The 27,778-nt window shown below is 41.1% G+C and overlaps 1 protein-coding gene across 2 annotated transcripts; it reads right to left on the bottom strand.

The window, feature by feature from the left end:
* On the bottom strand, nucleotides 1–27,778 carry rap1gds1 (RAP1, GTP-GDP dissociation stimulator 1). 2 transcript variants are annotated; one of them, XM_008287837.1, is made up of 15 exons: nucleotides 27,457–27,778; nucleotides 23,613–23,720; nucleotides 19,359–19,481; nucleotides 17,184–17,309; nucleotides 12,210–12,356; nucleotides 8,843–8,971; nucleotides 8,251–8,376; nucleotides 5,426–5,569; nucleotides 4,624–4,755; nucleotides 4,064–4,198; nucleotides 3,405–3,530; nucleotides 2,953–3,092; nucleotides 2,180–2,306; nucleotides 1,120–1,248; nucleotides 1–165 (listed from the first exon to the last, which is right to left on the bottom strand). In XM_008287837.1, the coding sequence occupies exons 1-15, from the start codon at nucleotides 27,458–27,460 to the stop codon at nucleotides 38–40; spliced, it is 1,824 nt and encodes a 607-aa protein (XP_008286059.1). In that variant the 5' UTR covers nucleotides 27,461–27,778; the 3' UTR covers nucleotides 1–37. The 2 variants fall into 2 exon arrangements, with proteins under 2 accessions (XP_008286059.1, XP_008286060.1); XM_008287838.1 differs by lacking the exon at nucleotides 12,210–12,356.

Genomic DNA, 27,778 nt, shown 5'->3' with positions numbered 1-27,778 from the left:
GTGGGTGGGTGGGTGGGTGGGGTGGGACACAGTCATTTTAGCTCTGGGCAGTTAGTCGCTGCTCTGTGAGCGACGCCTGGTGTGATACCGTCTTGTTTTCGTGAGCCCTCAGCTTGGACACCACGTCGAGGAACGCCAGGCTCTGGACTTCTTTGTGGAGAGGCTCTGAGAACAGAAGAGAAGGGGGGGGAGTATTATTTGATAAAAGCTGCTCTTTTGATAACAATACAGCTCAACTCCCCAAAATAACAGACATACTGTTTTCATTCAGAAATTCCATTCACTTCTACTTTGCGGTTTCTGTTACGTTAGCATCGATGAAACTTCCTGCTTAAGTTTCACACTAAAAGATTTTCCTTTTATACTACATTGACTCCTAACATTGATTCTACAAAGGTATTTCACCATGCTACGACTTGCTGTATATTGTATTTAAGCTATGCTGCATTTGTTTTATTCTTCCAGTATGTTTAATTTTCCCTCTCAGTCTCTAATTCCTCTTCTATCTGCCCAGTGTAAACACCGCCTGCAGCCGAGACTAAATTTTCACTCGCTGAAAATCTGCCACATGACTGACAGTCGCAACTAAGTCACTGGTGGCTTCTCAGTTACGCCGAGGACTGCAATTTTTATTTTTTTTTCACAGGATCTGGTTGAGGAAAATTATGAATTTTTGGCAGATTTTAAATTTTAAGCTTGTTTTTTCCTGCTGTTTATAGCGGAAGCTGGATGTCACACATGACAAAGTTGAAAATCTGACAATTTGTCCTGTTTTTTTACAGTTTCTGCCTCTGATAAATGGTTTCAGCGCTCATTTTGTCGCTTTTTTAAAAAAGGAGAGCGAATGACCAACCAGGACGGACAAACGTTGATACATACTGCATACATACATACATACTACATTGTGCTTGGCTTCAGTAGTAGTGTGAGAAAACAACCACCAAAGTTAAATGATGAGCTAAACGCTGAACACTTTAGCTCGTGACTGACGGGAGAGAAGCTGCAACTTTAACTGTGTAGCAGAAAAACATTGAATCAAGCAAAATCTAATAATAAAAAAAATATCCGCCATGATAAAGACTTCCCCTCAACAACGGCGGAAGCATATGTAAAGCTCACCTGAGCCCATGACTGCACAGATGAGGATCATGGAGTTGTACTTGATCTCTGGTGCGCTCCTCTCGTCTGACAGCAGCTTGTGAAGCACTGACACCAGGCTAGCTCCAACAAAGTCCTTCTCAGCGGCAACTGAAATTCAGAATAAACATAGCCTCAGAGTGTCACCATGATAAACACAACAGCATGTTGTAGTTTTCTATTCAGCGTGTGCTGCAGAGGAGGCTGTCAGATTTACTTCAGGGATAAGATTAATACTACGAGCTTGAAACCCCCTTGCAGTATTTCTGAAGACAGTTTGGGGCTTCGCCTAAACTCGGACAGATATTTTCATCAGTGAATGTCAGATGTTAAAAATAAATAGGATGTCACACTTTCTCTGGTATATTTACACGACTTTTCTTTTCTTTTGCCGTCTGTCAAAAAAGCTCAAAACAAGTGAACTGTGGATTTTTGACTGTCAGCTTTGCCTTTTATGAGAAAACCTCTCCCTATGTGACGAGTAATGTGAGAGTACAGTACTACCAACTTCTATTTACGATCAGCTGGCTCAAGTATTTCTCACAACTCTTCTTGATGGACCTCCTGAATTATTCATTATGTATCAAGCTGGACTTCTAATTAAGCTGGTCCCCTCCTGCCATTCATGACATGCTGAGGAGACTACTTATGCGTCACTGTGTTTTCTAGAGTCGTACACAGTGAGGTAAGATATCAGCAGAACACACTTTTGAGTTGTGGTGAAACATTTCAGGTGACAGTGTGAACACAGCTTGAAGCATTTTCTTTCACAATGCCCATTATAACAAGCATTTCTCACATATTTGCCCGTTTATTATCAAACCCTCTGTCCAGGATGGAATTATGATTATACCCGGGATATTCCAATAAGTGCACGCCCGTAACGATCGGGATTCTGGCATTATTCAATGACAATAAACAGGCTGTCTTGAGCGGCATGGCATTAAGTGGGCAGTGCTGTGTTAAATAAAATAGCATATAGACATTTAGACTTAATGTGCAAACTATAAATACACGTGAATGAGTGAACAACTGCTCTTACCCAGTTCCAGCGCTGCTATGAGACCCAAAGCCACCAGTGCTTCGTTCTGCATAATCATGTGCTCGCTGGTTGCCATGGTAACTAAATGCTTGACACCACCTCCCTGGATGACAGTCTTGACGACTTCCTGAAATTCAAACACACACGAAACACTCTTGACTAAACCGATCCTGAGACTTAGTTTTAGATAAACAGAGAAGTTACGGAAAAGAAGAGGATGAGAAGTAAATGTGGTTCTAGTAAATTTATAAATCTGAAGTCATTATGTAAAATGTTCATTTTAAAATGTGCAAATCAGCAAAATGATTTCTTGCCAGTGTTGACAAATAGATATATTACTTGTAACTATCACTGAATTACTGTGATACTGAAGGAAAATGTGAAAATGTGACTATTTTCAGAGAAGTTCTGGAGTTAAAGAGACGTCTCATTTCTGTGATTTCAATACTGATTCATGAAAATGTATTTGTGACAGACATCAGAGATGCTGATATCTTTGACAGTCACGCTGAATAGAAATGTAGCAAGAGAATCATGACATTTAGTTTTGATTGGCTCAACACAAGACATATTTAGATGCAATCTGCAGCCTTTAAGGGTAAAGCAACTCCAAACCAACTCCCTGTTTTCTTTACAGTACCAGCATGGTCCCATCTCTGTCAGTAACTTGTGCTCTAGACCAGACAGTGCAGGAATAATGAACTATTAATAAAGCCTTGGAACGTTAAAAGACTATTTAAAGTGACCTTGGAGGACGAAGTGGCGTGTCTGACCTTGGATTTGCTGTGTCGAATGAGGGCCGACAGGAGCCTGTTGGACTCGCCCATCACTCCTGCGTGATCTTTGGCTTCACACCACTCCACTAGCCTCTCCACCAGTTTCCCGTTGGTTCCCAGCTGGTCTGCGGCTTCAGCTGAACCAACACACACAGCAGGCAGGCAAGATTACTGTCATTTATTCTGGTGTGCACCGTCTTGAGCAGCTGTTACCGTATTTCTGAGTCTTTCTCACTCTGAACTGAAACTCTTACAGTCTGGGCAGATTCTGCCTTCATTAGCATTTTGTTCACAATATCTTTCAACAGGATATCAAAATTAATGAACTGGTGGGTGGAACATGACCAGACTATACTGTACTGACAGAGTATGCATATTTACATGCTGTGCAGTGATGATTATCAATTTGTTAATTGCTGCCAACATAAGGACAAAGACAGGATCTCTACCTTGTGTATCGATGAGCATACGTAACGTTCCCAGGAGTTTAAACTGGACTGGAGGCATCTCTGATTGCAAAAACTTCAACACCACGTCCGCTACGCCAGCCGACAGCATCTTGGATTTGTTTACCACTGGAAAGAGGAAAAAACAGGGCAGACTTAAACACTGTTTTACCATCAGAACCAAGTCTTCTCAGTGCACATGTTGTGGATATTATGCTTTGCCTGTCTTTGTCTCTGCAGTAGCTTCCACAGCTCGGATAACTCCCTCTTAAAATAAACTCCTGATGGAGACTTGCCAGTGTCAAAGAAAGTCACAACAAAGACCTTGAAGGACGGTCTGAAAAATGCCAGCTGTCAGAAAACATTATTGTGGCTGCTTTAAAGGTTCTAAAGCTTTTAAGTGAGTGTATGATTGATAAAAAAGGAGAATTATCAGTGCATGGCATCTTAGGCTCTTGTCAGTGTAGTGTGCTGTATTGTGACTTATCACATATGTCAAAACACAGCATATAAATGTTAAATAGCAAACTTTAAAATATGTGTTGCTGGTACATGTACAAAGCCTCCATGGATGACAGTTTAAAGCTGTGAATTTATGGTTACATGATATACAATACACTCAAAGCTCACAGTTTGTGCGGCGTCCTACCGATGTGACTCACCAGGAATAGCCAGGTTCCTCAGGGCGCTCAGTGCTGCATGTTGAACAGTGACGTTTCCTTCCTCAACGTGCCGGTCCAGCAGCTCTAGAAGCTTCTGCACAATGCCAGTGTCCACCATGTGGATGCAATTCCCGTCTACACACAGCAGTAAAAATGCAGGTTGAGATTAGAAGGAAGGCCGACCGGCTACTAATCACAGAAGTGATTACTGTCACACGAAATCACTGGATTGACTCACTGTGAGATGCTCAAATTATTGTAGTGAAATTAACTTGCATAAATAACTTAAATATAAACTAGCATCCTCCCACACACCCTTCTCTGCTTCTTTTCCTTTCGTTAGACTTATTGTCACTTATGTTGATTTGCAGCTCAGTGGGAAAACATCAATGTTACCACAGACACCGCACCAGCATACCGGTGCTTTTCTTTGCTGCAGGCTACTAATATTTTGCTTCTGCAATGTCTGACCGCTCCAGCTGGAATGATAAAAGCTGTGACTAATTCTACTCTACTTTCATCTGGGATCACATCTCATCACAAAGTGAAATAAGGCTCACCATTGCGAGCAAAGTTAGCGATGGCCAGAGCCCCAGCCAGCTGCAGCTGATGGTTGTGGGATGGTATCCAGGACAGAACCCTCTGGAAGACGCTGCCCTTTCCTCCCTCAAACAACTTCTGCATGGACTCATCTACACAGAGCAGGGAAGATGAGATACAACAAAGCAATGAGGATGAAACAGAAAGGAACATTGAACTCCCAGCCATGTTGAGTTACTGCTCGGTTGCTAATGAGATGTGCATACTGCTGTTTTAACAGAAATGAATCAAGAGTGTGAACAGTGTCTCGTGAAGTGCTGAGAGAGCGAACAGAGAGATCCTCGTGCACATTTATAACACATCACGTTCAGGTCTATGCTGCTGCATGAAATATTTACATAAAGGCTGAATTATTCATTCTCGACATCAGTGCTGGACAGAGGACTCTGTGGATTTATATTTATGATCCTATAAAGTATGTGTGAAGGTGAAATTTTCCATCCATAAATTAAGTCGCTCTTGTGTTCTTACAGCCGAGTACAGCTGGCTGCAGGGTCTGTGCTGCAACATAATCTGACAGTTTGAAGAAAGAATGAATTTTTAATTACTGTTACACCAAGGTTCAGTTCTAATTCGGAGAGGAATCTGAATGTGGTGCCTGTCTACACGGTATGCTCTGGAAAAGACGTTTAGGAACTCTAATCCCAACACTGTGTAGTTTGACTATTTATTACTAAACACAGGAAGTTGATGACGATTGCTGGGTGATACTAAAACCAGTTAGCAGGAGGCATCATGTATTTATCAACTTCTGGTGTTCACCTCCGAGCAGCAGGAGGACCATGAGGTCAGAGGCTGTCTTCAGCTGGGTGATGTCCTCCTCCCGCTCTCCATCCACAGTCTGAGCCACCACCTCCAGCAGACACTCCACCAGGCCGGCCTCCACCAGCTGCAGCTTTATCACATCTGGCAGAAGGAAGGAGGACCAGACATTCAGAAAGGACCACAGTGGACCTTCAAGTCTGAGACACGCTGCTGCAATGCAGTGGTGCAACATATGAATGCTATCAGCACACGTCAGGAGCTCCGGCAGCCTGCATGCCAGCAGGACTGCATAACATGATTAACATGATATTAAAAATAATATTCAGTAGTTTGTTAGTTCACGGATAGGCTCCTAAGTATTCTGTTCTAAAACAAGCTTTAGCAGCCCACAAAAATGATGAGAAATGTTTGGGTTTTTTTTCAATTTGTTGTGTTATTTTCCATTGAAATTCCTAAAGTGCTCTAATGGAAGTGAAGGGTCGTGTAATATCAGGTATCCATCCATATATAGTACTGATTTATTAATGAAATATGTATCTGGCACATTGAAATAAGAACTGTTCCCTACTAATTTTGAAAAACCTTATTTATCACAAGCTTCTTTATTACAACACTAACATCCTCAGTAGACGCTATTGAAAGGATTGAATTTAAAATGACCGATCTGGCATAAATGAAACATAATGAAACACATCCAGCTGTCTTGTTTACCTGACAGACCGTCCAAAACCTGAAGATGTTCAGTTTGCAATGACATTAACAGAGAACGGCTAAATGTCTGGAACTTGGTCATGTTTGACACTCATTCCTAAAGATGCCTTGTCAGAATGAATCACTCATTAAAATAGTTCATTTAGAAAATTTCAACCAGATTCTCTAAAAACAAACGAACAAAACTCAGTGGTCTTTGGCAACTGTGAAGCCATTAGTGAGCTGCAAACAGTCAATGTGAAAAAAATCCTTGGCTGAACTGCAGCCTGTGTTTAACCACCATCTGCAGGAATGAGATTTGGTTTAAGTTGTTCACTAAGAGAAAGACACCTCACTCTGTTGGAGTACACTACACAGTGATGTTAGAGAGTAGAGCTTGTTCCTACACAAATGACTCGACCTGAAGCAAATTTAAATTTCTTCTGTGTTTGAGTGGTTTTTTTTAGACAGACTTGAAGAACACTTGAACGTACGCTTTTCTTATTCTGAAAGCATGATTTTAAATAGCGCTGAATGTTTTCAGGGTCATCTTTGTTTGTCTGTTTATGTAACAGGAACCACACTGATAAACATTCTTATATTCAAACAGTGCAACAGATGTGATATATATACAGGGCATCTAGCTGAAACTAATAGGTAACCCTCCATCCTTGGTTAGGCTGTTCATTGTACATATTCTAATGATTTGTATGATGTTTTCTTCTTTGCTGGGGATCAGAAACTAGATTAGCCCACCTCAGTCCAATTAGAATTTTTAGTTTAGTTTTAGTTTGAACACCTGGGCTATATGAGCTATACAGGACAAACTACTGTCCAACCAGCTTCCTTCTGTGTTGTGAGACCGTGTCAGTTTAGGGCACTGAGTAGGAACATTAAAGCCTTGTCTCTTATGAAACAGTTGATCTTTTTGTAGTGTATAACAAGCTTTGGAAGCTTTAAAAAAAAGAGATCTAAAGGGGGGAATTGCTGTAATCTGCAGAAAGCTTGGTTTGTGGTGAAACTACAACAAACCGCCAGCTTTGACTGTTGTGTAACACCTTCATCAAGCATCTGAAGAATTGATTTGGAAACATCAGGAAGTGCTGTCTGGAAAATAAGACACCAGGATCGAACTTACAACAGAGAACACCTTAGATATCAGAATACAGTTCGACTTTAATACACAACTGATGATATTAGTGAATTGACTGACAGAAAATTAATTAGCAACAATTTTGACAATCAATAAACAATTCGGAGGCATTTCTTTAGCAGAAAACGACCCAAATTCCTTGGTTACAGCTTGTCAAATGGGGATTTTATGATTTTTTTTAATCTATCCATGAGAATAAACTGATAGTCTTACGGTTTTCACTGACAAAATGAGATTTCTGAAGGTTTTTCTTCAGACTCTGGAAAGCTGCGATGGGCATTTTTCTACATGCCAACATTTTATGGACCAAAAATTATCCTATGCAAGTGTTTAGAAAAATATCCCAAAATTACAAATTATTTAACAATTTTCCTTGTCAGTTGATCTAAAATTAAGCACCAAAAAGTAGTACAACAATCCAGTTTTTTACAACTGCCTGAATCGTCCATGTCTCACCATTATAGCTCTGAATATTTCACAGAACAAGTGTTCAGTTGTTGTTCCTCTCGTAACCTAATGAACAGCACGCAGTGTGACAAATGAAAGAAACGGTGAGGTAGAGACTAAGGTTTCTTTCGAGTAGAGTTAAGTAGGACGTTGTCCTGGAGACTGACAGTGTGGGAGCACTCAGTGTGCCTGGAATGGCGATAACAACAGCCAGTAAGACGCTCTCTCTCTCTCTCTGCTGCTGAAACACACACATGCTGACATGTTTGAAAAAGAGCAGCTAAGCAAATGCAGGAGCTGTCTGCCATGACTGTGCAGTTAGCAGCTAGCCTGGAACGCATGACTCACACTGAGAGGATAATTTACTATACAGTAGGTGGTGGACGTGATTTTCATCCAAAGGCATGAAAATCGTGCAGTCTGTCTCTGTTCTGTATCTAAATCTTCAGGCTCCCCCGTGCACTGCTTTTGGCCTTTTTATAATGCTTGATAATTATTTGAAAAAAAAAAAAAGACTGAAAAATCACATTACCATTCTCTGCAAGTGGAGCCAAAACCTCAAAAATCATTTCCTTCTTCTCGTGCTCTGACTGCTTCTGGAAAAGACGCACCAGCTCCTCAGCGATATTGGTGGAGGCAAACTGCTCTTTGCTGGACTCTGAAAACACAAAAGGTGTTTCACAGGCATCACAAACGTTCCTTTAGATCACAAGTCTCTACTGGTTGCACTGGTATCTGTAACTTTTTAGAATCTAAGCTTACTGAGCTTGACTTTTGCAGGTACATTTTTAACCCATGTTAACCGAAATCATAAAAATAAAACATTTAAATAACGGCCAAAAGTACACCACTTATCATCACTTCGTCATGCACTGTAAAAACAGAAGCAATCATCAGATCTGACAAGTGCTCCTTGAAATAATCATGTGTAAAACTGATATTTTATCAAAACGACTTCTACACATTACATTTGAAAATTTGCCAAAAATAACTTGTTTGCACGTGATTGTATGAAAACAAACAAACTCTGAATTGAGACGCTATGACTGACTCAGTTATGAGCCAGTCATAAACTGCTTAGTAAGTCTACTGGCTTGACTAAACACATATGGAAATATACTCACCAAGCTCAGCCAAATTGCCAAAGGCAATTAGACACATTTCTGTCAGGGCTGTGTTGTGGGAATGGATGCCCAGCAGCTTCACCAGCGTGGGAATCACACCCATATTGATCAGCTGGGCTTGTAGGGAATCTGCAAAATAAAAACACAGACACAGAAAGACAGGCAGTTCATCTGTTGTTCTGAATATAAAGAGGTCTGTGGAGATCAAGAGAAAAGCATGTGTGACATTTAGACTGCTTGATAGTCAGTATGCTGCATTTTAACAACCAGTTGCCATTTGTGTAAATCTTATTGTTTAACAAGCTGTCAGTTTCAAACAATGCTCAAGTAGAGCAGACCTACATGACGGAAATTAAGTCACCAAAGATCCATTCCTACCCTAACTAGATCTGCAATAAAATCTCAAATGAATCTGCATCAGATATGTCAACTGGTGTCAAGGTCTCCCTATGACAGTAGGATAAGTTAGAAACAGCCAAGCAAATCCAACACTTAAGATCCCAGAAACATTCAAAGAAAGGCATAGCTGTGTTTGCCATTTGATGACGAGAAGTTATTAGAAGCACCTGAACAGCAAAAAGAAAGCATTTCAGTCTATTTTCATTAAAACACCAGCATCAATCTAAATCAAGAATCATGAGTGGGGAGATAAGCAGAATGGAAAGGAGAAGGAAAAAGTCCAGTTTTGATCTGAATGTAAATTAGAAAGTGGAGCTGCAACACAAGCTGAACCACTGAAGCCACGTTTCAAAGAAACCACTGCTACATGTTGTTAATGAACCAAAACGCTCATATTTTACACAGCGTGATACCACATGAGACACAGCGGAGTTGAAGGATTGCTTGCTGACACACAACAACGACAGGGTGTTGTTCATCCAGCGCAAACAAGGTCGAAGACTAAGGGTTTTTTTTTGGAAAGGTCTGAAAAAACAGAAAGCTATTACAGTGACACTAAAGCGATCATTCTTTATGTGTTGTATTTCTACAATTAGAAGTGATTCCTGCTCTGTGTGGGTCGACAGTTGTAATATATTGTATGCGATTGCGTTATGTACTAACTTGACTTGGTTAGACTAAAATAAAAGTGGGGAATGGCCAGAAGCGTTAACATTCTGGGAAATGCTCCTAGCAGAAAAACACCATTGTTGTGAGGCGGAAGCCATTTATCAACTCTATCATGGTGTCATCTACAGTGTTTACAATATTCACAGGAAAGTATCAATTTATCTTCCTATCGTTTACAAAATGTACACAATGCATGTTTAAATATTAATCTTTTCTAAAACCTTTACAGTTTTTTAAGACACTAGAGTGCATTAATCAATTAATCAAAGGGGCATTTGTTGGCACTAAAATGCAACACACACACTTCTTAAACAAAAAACAAATTCAAGGGACTAAATACAAGTTTGTAACAAAAGATTAATAAAAGTCTATACAATTTGGAATTATTGCACTTAAGCTCGCTAATATTGTGTGACAAAACATTCAGTAAACATTGCGTGACCTTGTATAAATACTCAACAGGCATTCTGTGTCCACTTCCAATATTCGAGTGTGTGCCTCTGTGTCCACTTCTTAAGGGATTCGTTTTAATTGATGCAGCAGACTCTGTGTTAGCAGGGAGCTGGCTCAACAGTAGCTACATACGAATACTTAGTGCAAACCCAAACCTCCCCCTCACCCAGCCAAACTGATCCAACCATCATCCAGTGCCAACAGACACCTTGGCAGAGGCTCTGAGCCTGTCACATCACATACTCGCTGCTCTCAACAAGCCTTGTTATCACAAAGGCGCCCACTGCAGGACAGTCCAGAAAACACAGACGTATGCACGGATGCGCTGGAGGGTAAATTCCTCTTTCTCACCTTCGTAAACTGGCGAAAATAGATGACGATGTAAATTCATAGTAAACATCACAGGAGTAAACAATGCAGGTGTGAACTGTGCTGACCAGCGGGATAAACTACAACCTTTAAAAAAAAATATTCTGTAGCTGAAAATATAAGAATGACTTTTTACTTACCACAACTGTTTGATAAATTTATTCCTAAAACATTTTACACAACAGACAGGCTCACAATCCTGCACCCTAAACGAACATCTCAGCAGAGCAGGAGTGGTTAGCCTAGCTTAGCATAAAGACTGGAAGGAGAAGGAAGCGGGTAGCTACAAACACCTTGAAAGCTCAACAATTAACATTTGGTATCCTATGTTTTTTTTTTAAAATTCACAAACAAAATGCAACAACACTCACAGCTATGCAAACAGCTCTGTGAAACCACAATAAAGCACAACAGTGTTTTGAGCTAAATGCTAACATTCTTGCGCTTTACACCAACAATGCTAACGTCAACATTTAGCTGATAGTGTTCACCACGTCCGCCATCTTAGATTAGTGTGTTAATGTAATAACATTAGTCAAGCAGCACTAAACACAAAGTACAGGCTGATGGGAACCTCCTTGGTTTTGCAAGTATTTGGTTGTGAACCAAAGAACAGGACAAAGTAAAACATTTTGGCCAAAACCACAAATCTTGGTCTCATGGCAAAGTCAGGGGATCACCAGTCTTCTGGATTTGGAGCCACGGATGTCAAATAAACAAATGTACAAAATGTTGAGCCAATCTAGATTTTGAGATATTTCACCACGTAAATGACAAAATGCGGACGGGGCTCGACACAAACGGTACAAGGGTTCATCATCTGGGGAACCTGAAGGCCTATACATCAAAACTGGCCCAATGCGACCAACTGAAACACACTACTTTGAGCCTTGTCACTAGCACGACTAAATAGCAAGGGGAAGTCCTAGGGCTGCATGATATTGGTAAAAAACTAACATTGCGATATTGTCTTTTAATGGTCAAACAGATTGGTAACCATTACAAAAACTGAAAAAGTACCCGTTTTTGGTCATCATCATTCATTTTTGAGACAAAATAATTGCACTTTAAAATGTACTCCTACGTCATGCTACATTCCTGTTAATGTATAAATCTTGCATATCTCAGTACCGATGCTGAAATCAAATATCGTGCAGCCTTAATAAGTACCAGCCAACGACTACGTTCTACTTGCTGAGTCTATTAACAAAGCAAACTCACAAAGTGGTGGGTGGAAGGTGCTGCTAGGATGAAAGCTGGCCCTTAGCAAATATTAATAACAGCAGATTACCTCATAGGTGAAGTTGGAAAAGCAAGAGAGCGTGGTAGAAAGAATAAGACAAAGATCAGCCCAAACCAGAGAGGCACAGAATCTTCAGGTTCAATTCAGCCCTACTGTCTGTGTACAAGAAAGAGAACATCCGCTGATTAGTTGAGATGAGTTAATAATGCGTTCTTGGGGGAAGATGGTCATTACCATTATCATTGCTATAGTTCATCAGCATGCCACAAAAGACAGTCAAGAGCTTCTCATTTTCCGGCTCAGTATTTTGGGAGAGGGATTTAATGTGTTCAGCTACTATCTGAGCCCCTCCTGCCAGGTCAACTGCACTCCTGCCCTCATCTGCAAAACAAAAAGGCCAGGACACAAATCAACCACAAAGCAAAGGAAAAAGTAAAGCAAAAATAACCACAACCTGAAAAATACATTTGAAAAAACTGTTAAGTAAGCAGTACAAAAATACATATCAGTGCAAACTAAGGCTGGAAACAATCACAATGCTGAATTAAAAAAAAAAAATCTGAAAGGAAAGAATTTTGACAGCTACATGACAAACACAGTCTGAGTCCTGAATGTGGTGCATAAAGATTCACATAAGGAGCATCTGATAAAGGATTTTTGTTTTTAGATTTAAATCCTTACAAGAATCTAGAGTCGGATTTTACTGGCAGCCATAATTCTTTCCTTTTCCTATATAATGTATTTCCAGAATAACGCTAAACGTTCCTCTGCACACACACATTGCTTTGCTGTAGCCAAGACATGTAACTCAACACAATCAACAGCAAAATCAAAGAACTACAATCTTAAAAAAAAAAAAAAAAAGGAAAGAAGCTTGAACAAACTGATCAATGGATGTGTTTGGCACAGTCAAGCCTTTGTATGCTGTGCCCATCATTTCCAGATCGTACTCCTTTGAAGGCCAGCACATTTTATGTTTGATATTCACAACAGGTGACTTCATCAGTGTTGTTCTGTCATTTTCTTTAGAGAAACAATAAATGCACGGTAGTGATAATTGTCTCTGTGGGAGGGCTTTCTCTGGCAGGAGAACTGCCAACGGAAGCGCTACATGAGTCAGCTCTATCAGTAGCAGTGCATCCACTACTTTCATTCACTTGTGGCGGCATGCCACGCCTCATGTCTCAGCAACACAGCAGTGACATGTGCATGATATCGCCTGCTTCTGTTGTGTTCGTGAAAAGCTGCTGACTCGACAACAACGACTCCACTGCGAATAGACAGACACTCAGGTTAGTCGTTGAACTGTGAATTAAGAATTTCTCAGTGCTGCTTCTGGGTATGGACTTCAGGTTTTCTCTCATTTGTTTTTGGCCTCGTGTCCAGAAAATGATAAAAGATAAATTGCATGTTTCTTTGGATAAGTGTTGGAAGTGAACCCAAGCAGTTATGTTGGCAAACACCAATTATAAACGATTTGGGTGGTTTCCTCACCGAGCATCCCAAAGATACCTTTGGCAGGGCTGTGTGTCATACCTAACACATTCCAGGTTTAACACCAACATGAATGCTTGTATAAGAATAGAACAGAATAGGAGGTAATCAGTCGCCACAATCCTAAAAACCTTCAAAGGGAATGTTGTCATATCGAATTCGTATTGGGGGTCAACCGAATATCAGTCAGGATTATAGTCAGAAATGTATTATATTACTAAGCATTGGTATTGTTGGTATGTCTTTTTTTTTTAACCTATTCTCAATAAAATACATTTATTAGAAAATTCCCTCGCCTTTGTGCTCTCAAGGCTATTTCCGGCCTACAGCACCTTCTGATTGGTTACACATCATAAATAATAATCCACCAACAACGAGAGGATAAATGTTAAAAGCTCTCTTTCAATTAGGCACAAAACATAAACAGCGACATTTAAATAAAGTTAGGGACTGGGGTACGGGTTGCTCAAAATTTTGACACCAAGATTTTCATTTCTACTGCAAACATACTCTAGAGAAGGTCCAAATATCATTTGTCAGCCCCTTGATCGCAAAATACTAGTTTCACAACTGCTAAAATCAGATATGTTGACCACCGATTTGTTGCTGATGTTAATGGACAGAATCTCTGGTGGGGTGCCTCCAGTCTGGTAGCCTCTGCTTTTTTGTCTGGTTTCACCAACCTCTCAACTAAAGAGCACACTGGGACACTTTGAACAGAGTGTGAAGCAGCTGGGATGAAGGTCAGCACCTCCAAGTGTGATAGCTTGGAACACGGTGCCAGAAAACAGTGAGCTGCATCCCGCGGGTTGGCAACAAGATGATGCCCCGAGTGAAGCAGTTCAAAAATCATGGGCTCCTTAAAGTGAAGGCAGGATGAAGAGTGGCATCGACGAGTGGATCAGTGCAAAGTTGGCAGGAACAGAGGCGTTGCTCTGGCAGTGGATCGCCGTCGCGGTGAGGAGTGAGCTGAGGATGTAGCTGAAGCTCTCGATTTGCTTCCCTTATGGTCATGGGGTTGCCTCCAATGCTTGTGCTGTACCAGTCATACAACTACTCTTTTTTTGATAACAAACTCTAAGGAGAGAATGCTCATAAGTGTGTGCTGTTATCTCCATTTACAGAATTCCATCAGGCTGACACTACAAAGGTTTTCTTGGAGAGAGATCAGGGAAGCAGAGGGATGCAGTCAGGAGGAGGAGGAGGCAATAAACGCTGACTTTTCTTAACGTGTTACAGGCACAAACACTTCAATCCTTGGATGTTTCTCACCGATACATTTTACAACCTAATTCCCTTGAAGCCCAGTGAACCTTTAGCGGCAGGGTGAGGAGCTCAGACGTCCTGAAGAAACTCAGAGTTGGAAATGACAGGATTCACTTCAGATTCTTCATTACCTTTACCCTCATTATTAACATTTATAACAGTCATACAACTTTTTTGTTTGGATATTTGTTATTCAGTCATATTAAGGTAATGCTTCCCATTTACAAATTGTATGTGATGTACACTGAGGCCCTTTAGTGGGTTAAGTTAAAGCTTAAGAATATGACAAATCTCAACTCCCTGCAGTAATCTGTGCCCCTTCATGTTAGTGAGTGGGCTTTCTGTATACACTAAAATCCATTTCATCGCATCATGAAAGTGTTTTCAGAAAATCCCGTCTCATCTATCTTGCTGGAGAAACTGGGCCGATGTCTCACATATCACAAGTGTGTGTTTCTTTAAGGTGGCGAGCAGCTGCTTCGCCGCGCTCTCCCAGTGCGTCTATCATAAAACCATGCCAGCTAACCAAGACCCCCCTTCACTCCAACAAATGTCACATCCCACCAGATTCCACAGACACCCAGCTTTCCAACAAGACGGGGAACTATGCACCAGACAGCTGTGATTAAAGCCTCTAAAGCAGGCTGTAAAATCAGGCTTAAACTCTGCTGCTCGTCCCTGAGGTCACTGCTCAAATACTCCGCTGGTACACTCACTAATGAAATTTCTTCGAGCGAACATTTCAGATCGGCTACGAGAAGCATTTTCAAACAATCAGATTATTGACAGATAAGCTGTAATACCTTAGTTTTGAGTTTGCATGTCACAAAACAAATGGGTTCCATGTGCGACGTGGTTTTGTCGTCGCTTGTGGCTCTCAGTATCTACACAACTACACTTTCCGGAGCTCCACTTTTAACTTCAAACCAAACGGATGTGCTAAATACATGACCATGCCCTTGAAGCACTTTAACCCTGACTTGTAATGAGATTTGTAAGTGTCCCTTCAAGTAAACATTGTAAAATACTACAGCGCAGCCAACCTGTGATACATTTTAACAGTGTTTTGGTCAAAGATTATTCTGAATTCTTCACTTCTTAAAGGGAAGTGGGTCTGTTGTTTGAAAGTACAGTCAAAGCTAATTTACATAACATTCCTCTATCTCTACAGCATAACCAGGGCAAAACTATTTCTATGACTACATCGACTATCTACATCTGCCTTTAGACTCCAAGTTAAATATTAGTAGAGACAATAACAACCTCAATTGACAGTATGGACACACTGTATATTGTGCAGTGTAATATTTAGAGTCACAACTCCCTCAGTCCTCCCTTTCCAAGCATACAGGAGAGTGTAGGGTGGTCGTATTTCAACATAAGAACGTTAAAAGTCTTCTCTCGAGCCAGTGTTTGGTTTGTCCACTCTGGGCTACTGTAGAAACACAAACGCACAACATCAAAGAGAAGACTAGGGTTGGGTATTTGGAGCTGGCGTCAAAAATCACATTCTAAAGGAATCATTAGGAAAGCTTCATTTCAATTCTGATCGGTTCCTAAAAAACATTAACTCGTGCCAGCAAACAAACGCTGCTTGCACTGTAAACACTAACTGTACACCTGCCACTATCTGTCTGCGCCATTAGTGACGTGAGCTGAACGCACGGGACTCCATTTCTCTTCTGTGACAGCAAACACAACACACAGACTTCCAGTGGCTTTTGCGCTAATTGAGGCGTGCCATAGCTGAGTAAAGTTTGCTTTACCACCCTTTACTACCCTAATAGCACCGACAATCCTCTGTGATTGTGGCAGCATGCTGGTGCTTCGCTCACACACCGGGACAGACTCGCTTGCCAGGCAAACCCACTAGTCTCCTTCACTACCTTTATAAAGTGGATGAGCATGTTAAAGTATGTCAGTAAAATCAGGAAAACATATCATGGTATTACATTTAAAATTAATCAATAAAGTAAAATATGTCTCCTGCGACTGGCATATTATAATACATTACATTATATGTGATCATATGAAGGCCGCATTTCACTGATGTAGTACCTTTACCTCCTGTGTTGCTGTTGCGTTGTACTGGCACTGAGTGAGGTTGGTTTGTGTTGCACTGTGCAGTCACCATGTACTGATATATTCTGATCAGGACTCCAGTAATTCTACATTTCATGGGGTTCTAAATACACACAAAATTAGCACGAGTGGAAATTCCGCTAAAGTGTTCATAACTAACAAAGTTTAGTATAAAAGTTCCACTACATTTCCCTGCACACAATCCTAAAACGCAGAAGGATTTTGGTGGCTGAAGCATGGCGGCTTTGTCTGCTGCAGCCCAACCCAGCATCATTTTTATTACTTATCTTCTATTAGCTCTGTGACGGCGATGACAGTGCTCATGAGGGATTCAGTGTTCCCTAAGCAAAGCAAACTCCTACTTACGGCTGTCATAACAGATGTTGCCAAGAGCTCGGCCGGTCTGCAGTAAAACCTCCTGGTCGGTGGAGTTTAACAGCTGAATTAGGGGAGGAATGAGGCCAGCTTCCACACAGGGACTCCGCATGAACTCTAGAGAGAGAGGGAAAGGTATTGGATAACAGGTCAGCGTGTAACTGTCTTCAGATCAGTCAAGCAAGTTAAGAGTATCAGCTCAAGTGCTGGCATTTTATCTGGGGACAGACACAGCACCTATTTACACTGCAGAAGCTTACTGAAGTTTCCTTTATGGAGGCGGAAACTGTCAATGCTAAGAATTAGCCATGCTGGTGAACATATATCACACAGGTAGCATTGCTTCTTTCGCTGCTCTTTAAGTCACTGTGTAAGGGTTTTTGAAATAGATTTTGTTTATAGACTGAAATTGAATTGGCCATGAGATTGTAAGAAATCAATTTGCTGATCACTTATTGTTGAGTACTTAACACAAAGTCTGAAATAAAAAGTTTTAAAAATCCCATCATTCCTCAGGGGAACATGTTCAGCTGTTTATCTGACAGACCGTTTCAAATCGAAAAATAGTTGACATTTACTAAACAATTAACAACTCAATTATTGCAGCTCTATTGTACACATTTGTTAACATTAGGGCATGTGGACGATATGAAGTAACTCCAGGGGCAGTTTCAAGTCATTGGTGAGTCAGAGAGGAAGTGGAACTCCATACCCCCCAAACATCAGTGACTCATGAAGCTTTGCAGTGTTTAAAACCAGCCTCGGCTAAACTCAGCACAGAAGTGTCATTACCAATGATTGCCTTGTATTTATTGTATTTACTAATATTATTTCATACTGATGGATTTTTCCGTCATATCTTGTTTTGTGTCGTGTAATTGTCGTTCTGTGCTTGTTTTGGTCTACGTGCCCAGAAACAACAGATGCAAATCAGCTGCTAACTAAGTTAACTCTGGTGCAATTACGAGTGCTGTCCCTGCAGAAATAAACAAACAAGTAATAAATAAAATGAATGAAATTTGGCAATGACGTTTTATAACCCTTCTTTGATTTAGTCCGAGCCATGTGATCCAACTCCATACTTCTGATATCGTCTCTGGATAACTAAGTATGAGGTGACAAAGCCCCCAACTCACAGACATTCACATGCCAAAAGAAATCCATTGGGGTATTGGGATGGCAGATAGGATTACTCTGCCTTATCGCCAAATTATGGAATCCTCAGCTACCAACTGAACTGATCTGTGACGTTTTGAAAGAAAGACTACGAGTGTCAAGAGAGACAGAGAAATCTAATGGAGGGGAGTCCAGACATCCCCAAATGAAAGGATTACTAAGTGCTGTTGAATAGACGGTTCACATTTCCCCACTTACAATAAGCTCAGAGTCAGCATGTTCTGTTTGTGGGGAGGATGCTTCGGCAATGACTATACTGTGATTAGATATTTGGGCAATCGTGCTGGATCATCTGGGCTTTAGTGGGGATAAGACACTATGCTAGCAGCTTATGCTAATAACTTAAACACATTTTTACAATAAATGTTCCATTGCGCAGCTTTAAATAATAATAACTGTCAGACAGAGAGGGAGTTGTCTTTAGCCCAGCAGTCACTTGGCTGATTGCAGATTTTTCCGGAAGCGGTGACAGATAAATGCCAGTGGGTTGTTGCCAAGCTTGGCAAACTGCTGGGGAGTGATCATTAGCTGCCGTCTTGCAAGCTGCTTAAAACCCATTCATTATCCTAACCTTTTCTTGCCCCAAGTTCTATTCACGTCTCCTTTTTTTTTTTTTTCGACTTTAAAAGCTTCTCCTGTGCTCCCGCGGAGAAATTATGGAAAATGGAAGCCCTCTGACACTGCAGTTATACAAGGTTTAAGTCTTTACACAATAATCCCGCACAGTCGGTGACAGCCTGGCTCTGAAATGCCAAGGAGTTCTGCTAAAGCTAACACTGGCCTAAAATGAACAGTCAATCAAATCTGATGTTCATTCATAGCAAAGTTCTAAAATATCCATCACTAATTATGCTGCCCTGTTGACCCATATTAATCCATTAATTACAGAAAACATGTCAAAATAAGACAGATGAGAGTGAGAGGAAAACAAATGGAGGAAGAGAAAGTCAGGATGATCCAGGGTGGACGAGCTTAAAAAGTGAACCTCACCATTTTTGGCCAACTCAGCTATGATGTTGGCTACTTTAGGGGTGCAAGAAGACTGGGGGCTTAGCAGGGTGGGGAGCAAGGGAAGAACACCCATCTCCTGGATCTTCATGCTGGCCTCAGTGTCTGGAGGAGGAAAAACACAAAGGAATTGAAATCATGTTTTTTAACTCAAGATTACAAACAAAAACAAAACGAAACAAATAAAGAACCCGACATTTATTTCAAACCCTCACAGCGTGTGCCATTAAAGTGGCCGAATTAACCTCATTTATTTTGGACAAATCAGAGTCATTGACTTGGTGAAGTTCCTGTTGTTTTGCGTTTGCTGTGTTTAATTTCTCTCACCCCAACCGGTCGAGGCAGATGGCTGCCTTCCCTGAACCTGGTTGCGTCGGACGTTTTTTTTTCCTCCTGGTTAAAGGGTTTTTTTTGTGTCTGTCCGGAATCCAAAGGCAACTTTGACTTGTTGGATTCTCTGTTCTTTGTTTAATATTCGTACGGTATCTACCTTATTATGTGAAGTGCTATAAGATGACATTTGGTGTAAATTGGCTCTACATAAACAAAACTGAATTGAATTAATTTCACACATAATTTGAGGAAAAGGTGGAATTACAGAAAAATTGACATGAAAGTCAGAATATCTGTATTAGTTTTCCATCACTTGAGCTTGAATGGACTCCACAAGTTTGTCCAAACCTGACAGGCCATGTTCTCCCAGCATGATGTGACAATGTTCCAAAGAGCTTTTTGTCATGTCAGGAATGTTTGTCTTTCTCAGTCTTGAAGTGCAAATGTTCAGTGAGGTTCAGGTCAGGTGAAGTAAAGTGTTTGAGGCCACTACTAGACAACCTTCTTTCGGAATAACTTGTTTTTTTCATTGAAGTCTTGTGCTCTTTATTAAATTATTTAACTGTGATCAAGTTGCTTTTCTATCTCTCTGTGATCAAAGCCCGACGTATTGATCTTCTGATAGTGTGATCGCTGTGCTTTGGATCCAGTTTCCACAAAGTGATTTAGAGCTTCATGCACTTTCTCCTTCAAAACCTTCAGTCTCGCCATGATTCGATGCTGAGAAAGCCCTTCTATGCTCAGTCAGAGCCTCGCTTTTGACGCTTTCACAATGCTACTTAGTAAGCATGTGTCATCTGAACGCAGCTTCAATGGAAGGATTCAACTTACGGATATCTGAGCTTTTCTACGAAGCAGCGGAGATGGTCAAAGCCACTGAACTGCTTCAGTTCGATTGCTGACCTATAAATAGAGTCTGAAATATCTCCTCTTCGTTTTACATTAATGTTTCTACATCCTCAGACTTTCTAAATCTCAAACTATGATTTGTGGATTCATGATGTTCCCTGAAACTTTTGGACTCCACAGTGTCTGCCGATACCGGTATCGCAGCAATAAGCCAAAATCTGTCAACCAATACTAATTTGCACTTCATTATATATTTATGCAGCACTCGTGCCACTCTGCTTATCTGACCTCTTTGAGCTGCTGCACACGCATGTGTGTGTCCACTGCCGTTAACCCTATCCTTCTAAATTGAATTGCCTTTGATAATGGCCATCAATAATAGAATGTTTGATTTCATTTCAATATAATTGAATTTATATTGAGTTTAGTTTACCCCTTGTTCAGAGCAAGAAAGAGAGAATGAGACGGAGCATATCTGACAAGTAAATGCTTTAACCTAATAGTCTATTAACTCATTGACATATTGACTCCAGCTTTATGCAATAGTTCAAAAACGAAAGAAATTCAGCTTTCATTTCTCCTTTTTCATAATTCATGGCAATATGACTTTGTTTTACTCCACAAAAGACATTTTTAAGTTAGAGAGAACTTAAAAATGAGTTATACTCTGCTTCTAGCCATGGTTGTGCCATCTTTATTGAGGTGCAGGGCTTTATACTGCAGTGAAAAAAGAGCCCACAGCAAGGAAAAATTTGATAGGAGCAACCCCCCCCCCCAAAAAAAACATAAACTACATGGGGTTCAGAGAGATGTTAACGTGCAATTGCTGAAATCGTTCAATAAAAAGATTTTTTTTCCATGTCTGTGACTTTTACAGATATATTCTAGACACTAAACCATAGCAAAAGGTGTCACGTTATGTAATGTTTATGATGTGACGTCAATGTGACCATCAACAGATCTTTTCTGTCACTGTTAGTTCGTTTTGGACGACTACGCGCCTCACGCATGAGTTTTGACTCTATGCTAAAATTCAAAATGACATGTCTGTAGCAAGGCTGAAGCTTAGAGATGGGCTTCACACGGGCATTGTGGCTGCTCTAACCTGTAACATGACCACAAAAATGAAAAGCAAAGCATTCTGCAACCATCACACACAGATGAGGTACATAGTGTTGTCCAGAGCTGTAGCTTTTTAAATGGTTGAGACCATGAGTCACATCAGGATGAAGACATACATGCTTTAAAATAAAAGCAACTTATTATATGAAGGCATGATATTAGAAAGCATGTTCATAAAAACAACATTCATTTCTTTAAAAGATTACTCAACTGATTTAGCACTGCATTCCTGTCACACACACAGGCTCACAAGAGGCAGCGTAAAGAACACATCAAATGGGATGTAACAGAGCCAGAGTTACTGACATTTTTACTCCATATATTTATCTTCCTGGCATCTAAGTTACCCATGATTCCTCTCAACCACCAACAGCTCAGTCAGACTTTAATGTGTGCTATGCTATCAGCAGCTAATGTAGCGTTTAGACTGCAGTGGAGAGGAACAGGACTCACTTCGAGCTAGATTTATTTTCATGTTCAACCTACACAAAAGGCTTTACACAACTTTCTTTTTTTTGCATATGCCGAACATGTAACCACACTTTGAAGAGTCAAATCCGCCGACAGCTATACTGTGTGACATCAGTGCTCTTGCTTCATTGCACTGACACACTGAGACGAGCCCAAAACAATCTTAAGTCGGAACGATGTCAGTTTTTAAGCATGTCAGGTTGTGTATTTAGTGCCTGTTAATCGCACCAACGTTACTTCAGTAAAAAGTAAACACAAAATACAGTCATCCATGTGCGTCGCTCTTGTGTTTTAAAATTCAGCTAAAAAAGAAGCTTTTTTTTTTTTTACAGTTCTGCCTTTACTTTTAATGTTTTATTTTGAAAATGAAGGCTTAACATAGACACTTAGATACCAGAGTAGTATCTGTATGTACTGTATAAGCCCCTCCACATCTGCAGGTATAAGTCATTTTAGGATATATTTTTCTACTCATGGTTATATTTTTAAGTCATATTTTACCACTTATGTTTAGATTTTATTTCATATTTTGTACTTATGTTTCTCTATATATTCTGTACTATCTGTATTCCTGACTTTGAACAGGAGAAACTGGAACATCAGCAATTTCCCCTTAATAAAGTATTTCTGATTCTGATTGCCAGGATATCCTGTACTACCCATCCATTATCTATACACCGCTTAATCCTCACTAGGGTCATGGGGGGCTGGAGCCTATCCCAGCTGACTTAGGGCGAAGGCAGGGGACACCCTGGACAGGATGCATCCTGTACTATTTCATGTTAAATTCTGATTGGTGGGTTTGATTGGTTTGAGCGGCTCTGATTGGTTCACAGCTGCAGCTCTTTGATGCAGCACATCTTTGATCAACAAAGCTCTGAACCGGTGGTCAATGGGACAGTCTCGGTGTCAAGCAGGGCCACTGTTCTGAGTCCAGAACGTTTCGCCATGTTTTCCTCACTTCACCTTTAGTCTTTCAAAAGATCCTAATCATCGCACTGGTTTGATTGGTTTTGCAACGGCAATGATTCCACTTAACAACAGATACACATGCAGCTCAGAAAGAATCACTCATCCAACAGACGGAGGTCTATCCTTACACATTAGTGTAACCGGCAGGTTACAAAAGCACTGATCAAAAACAAAGAATTTCCCAGTTTCAGTGACTTTGCTGCATTTCTGTCGTTGGAAGCTGACGTTGCCTGTAACCCAGTCACCTCTATCTCTGCTCTTCGTTCTTCTCATTTTCAGTATACGTACACTCTACACTTCATTCTAATACAATCCAGATATGATCTGGAGTTTGTACCTGATGATGCTCTTATTTACATTTGAGTCATGTTGAAAATAGTACAGCACTGCTTCTGGAGCTAGGCAGGCAGATTGCCAGAGTGATTTTGAAGCACAAAAAGAAAATGGTTTCTGCTGCACACCAAGTGTAAATGTATATTCTGTACTCACTGTTGTTGGCGAGTGCTTTGAGCAGGCAGTCCAGACAGCTCTCCACGCTGTCAGTGGCGCTGTCTGTGGACGCTAGCTTCAGCTTCTCCAGGGCTTCACTCAGGTTGTCTGAAAACAGAAATACTTCATCATCTTAGGTCCGACACCCAACGTTACATCGTCATCATCGTCAGCCACATTGGACCCAACCAGTGGATTTATGCCACTGACCTTTATTCAGACAGCGAAGAAGATAAATGCATTTTGTTTCACAGTGGCAGCTTTTTATGTTGCCGTCACCTGAACATGCTTCTAAACCACTACGCACTGCAACCACAGGAAAATCCACCCAAGCGCACAAAGTGGTGAAGTGATTCCTGCAGGTGCTGGATGCATGTCACTGCGACACAGCAACAGGCAGTAACAGCAGATTTAAGACTGACTTATTCCACAACAGATGTCCATGTAAATCAGCATTTATTTTATTTTATTTTTTTTCTGCTTTTCTCCACAACTCACCACAACTCTGGCAAAACAGTGATGAATGGTCCACAACAACAACAACAGATTAAGGTTTTCTCATGTAGCTGCTGTATCATTCAGTGTACCAGTACCTCTATTGCATTGATTTCACTTTATTATCACTCATTCAATTATTATCTGTTAGAGCTAAGTGAGAATAATTCAAGAAAACTATCAGATTACACTAAATCATCATGTCGTCTGTGCAAAGCTGTTTTTTTAAAAAATCAAAACTACTATTCTAAATAGTATCCAAAAGCAAATTAGTTACCAAAGGCTGCAGTTTAGGACAAACGAGTTGTGGCTATGACATAATAGGACTAATGCTGTAATTCAATTTTATGTAATTTGAACAGATTGGCTTGCCTATTGATCATTTATACCAAGTCTCATTACAGTCACATCTTGTAGATTTGTCAGCACATGTGACCCAATTTTTTAAACCGATCCATCAATGGAGTCTCACATTCATCCTGGAAGTCAGAGCCACACTTTCGAAGGTCTCTCACGTGGTAATGCTCCATTGTATGTTTTAAATCTACTATACTGTGAACTGAATATTGAATTAAAGTTTCTTTTTAAACGATATCGCAAATCAAATCCTAACATCTGGCAGAAAAATCACAATTACATACTTTGCCCAATTTGTTTAGACTTATTTACAGGCATAATCCCAACTTGAAAAGAGACTTTCATACAATGTCCCAACAACAGGCTTAGAGTGATGAGATTTGACCTGCCCACGTCGCTTATGTTACGCTGGACAGATTCTACTCATATACTAGGATTAAGGTCAACTTTGTCCAAGGCTACATGCACTAGCTGCAACATTCGAGTACAACCGCTCAATGATGACGTTCCCGTTTGCGACTGTGGAATAATGTATGCTGCATTTTAACCTGGTTAGAAGGTCAACGGCTTTGGGGTAAGCCGGAATATTCTGAGAAATTTCAGAGGCCTTTCAGTCGTAAATATAAAAAATAAAACACTTCCGACAGAGTGGTCCACACAGCCAATCACCAGGAACCAGCCGTGACATTTGTATTCAGACACATCATACTACCTACCTACTGATCAGTTGAAATCGATGCCCTCTGGGAAGCGTTCTACAAAGCTTCAGATTTAGACTAAATCCTTCATACCCAACATTAAATGTTAACACGAAATTGTCGCTGTATTCTCTCTTCGCTCACTGGTTATTCCTCTTATCCAATAAGCGGCAAGAAACCGCAGGACAAAAAATGCCAAACTAGGTCTGAGGTCACTTAGAAAGCATATAATAAATAGAGCGGAATACCGTTGGGGTATGCGAGTGGAACTTAAGCGACAAGATGTGTGGAAGGGGCAGCAATTTTAGTGGAATCAGGGCAGAGGCAGGAAAGACTCCGACCACAGACTGAGAACAGAACACGGGTGACAGTTTGTAAGCGGCATAAGCCACACCAGTACAAGAGTGGAATATCACAGACCAATTTTTGATCTCTCCATTATCAGACTTCTTCTTTTGTCCTTCGTTTCATTATCTCCGTAATCTGCTTGTAGTTTGCGGCCCCTGTGATAAAGCCAGAAAGCCCATTTCTCGTCAGTCCAGTAACATCAAGAACCTGCGATCCCGCTGTAGCTGAAACGTTTGAGTCTATCACCACCTCTTCTACCGTGTACCTCTGCTTGAGCGTTTTCCTCTCCTCTTCTCTTTACTCCATTACCAGCACTCCATGTCATCAATCTGCTGCACGGCCAACCATGTTAACCACAGGAATTGAATCTTTGATTTAGAACCACTGCGCATTCATCACACGCTACAACAATCAAATATGTTTCTTTCCTGCTTTGTTTCATTAGCAGGTGAAAGGTTACAGATTCTCCCTCATGACATCATAGAGACGATGATTTTAATGAAGGCTTCTCCTCTGGGATCTTCTCAGAAAAGCTACAGAGTTGTGTTATGCTGGTTTTGTCAGCTGCACCACGGATCCAGCGAAGAGCCGCTTCACTGGATCTATAATGTATATCGATCTACTCGCTGCATGATATTAATCATGTACAGCAGCTGAGCTGAACAGTGGCTGATGAACGCCTGTTAAGTAAGCAGCTTAAATACAATACATGTGTTACATGAGGCTGCGTGAGGCTGCACAGCTCTGATTTTGGTTGGACATGCAGCACTGGCCTCCGTCTTCATAGTCTACATTCTCAGCAAAACCTGATTAGGACTGCCCTGTCGGCTTCAGTCCAGAACGCACTCTAATTAATCAACACACCAACTTCTCATACATTTTGCTCATCCTCATTAGAGGTTTAAAAGGTTGATTATCTTAAAGAGACTCTTCATAACAGACAGTGAAGCTTTGTGCCTACAAACCAGGTGCTGAGAAATTGCATAAGGATTGCAGACACTGTTGCAGTGACCTGGTTGATGCTGTCAGCTGCGAGAGCACTGCACAACCCACACATCCATCCCCTGCATCCTTTGATGCCTTCGATCAACTGACGTGAGGGATCAGACCTTTCATAAACTGTCAAATATCGATGGTTCTGGACGCCATTAAGGGATGCCTCTTCCTCACAGGAGCACTGCTATTCAGATGTGACAGAAGAGAGGTAGTGTTTAGTAGATATGCAGCATGGACTTAATGTTAATTGACACATAATTGTATGAAAATGTAGAATTAGAGTAGTCACAGGCCTGGCTTCAAACAATCGGTAGCCAGAGTGTGTCCACATTCAACACCCAGTAGAAACAGTAACATTAGAGAGAGTAGCGCAGTATAAACAGCATCACAAAGTGGGCTGCTGGATCCTATTGCATAACAGCTGTGGATATGGAGGAGTGCCATCTACACCATCAGCAGCACACACTGCCATTTCAGGGGATGTACATTCATTTACCAACTGGGACCTTCAAGCGATCCCAAGTCCCAGCTGAATTTCACCGGGGCTGCAGGAAGCCAATGACAACACACATGATATTTACAGAGCTGGCGTTGCTAAAGAGGAAAAAATAAAAATAAAATAAAAATCACGACCACGAAGAGCGGACAGTGGATGGAGAGTCAGGGAAGCTACCCCACCCGAGTCCTGAGCAGGCACGCGCGTGCACGCACACACAATTCAGCTCCAGTCAGCTCTTCATACGAACAACGTTAAAATAATGACAACAGAACACTGTGGAGGCAACCGAGCGCCTCACTGCCACTAATGCGTGACACACAACGTCAGCCGTCAAACACGCTCCACTTCTTGCTTTTCGTAAAAAAAAAAAATAAAGAAAAACGTTTTACGCTTTAACTAAACGGTGAAAACAGTTCTTGATAGTGGGCTGCTTAGCTAGCTGTCTACTCACCCATCTCGGCAGGATGTTGCTCCGGAAAATGAACCCAAGTGTTAAGCTCCGTAAACCGAGTCGTACTAGCCGGAGGCCCCGCTGTTCCCCACACTGGTGAACCGCCTTAAACTGGTGAAGTTAGCGGGTGGAGGTTACCTAGCTAGCTAGCCACGTTAGTAGCGACAGCAGCCAGTGGGCCGGTCGGGCAGTCCCGCTCAGATAGATGCTGCTGTGCAGCGGCCTGTACACCGGGAGACTACCAGGTTAACACATCTGACTTCCTCTCATGTCCACACACACAGTCAGACCTGCAGCCTGCCGCTCCCTGCACGACTGGCTG

Source organism: Stegastes partitus, unplaced genomic scaffold (genome assembly GCF_000690725.1).
Source record: "Stegastes partitus isolate 25-593 unplaced genomic scaffold, Stegastes_partitus-1.0.2 Scaffold524, whole genome shotgun sequence".
In the NCBI taxonomy this organism is placed as follows: Eukaryota; Metazoa; Chordata; class Actinopteri; family Pomacentridae; genus Stegastes; species Stegastes partitus.
This window is presented reverse-complemented; position numbering and strand designations above follow the sequence as displayed.

Bases quoted from the DNA above. Each gene is read 5' to 3' on its own strand.
- rap1gds1 (XM_008287837.1), bottom strand. The intron at 17,310-19,358 runs GTGAGGTTCACT...CTCTCTCTCTAG, and splicing joins AGCTGAGTTGGCCAAAAATG to AGTTCATGCGGAGTCCCTGT. The intron at 12,357-17,183 runs GTAAGTAGGAGT...TTTGTTTTGCAG, and splicing joins CAACATCTGTTATGACAGCC to ATGAGGGCAGGAGTGCAGTT.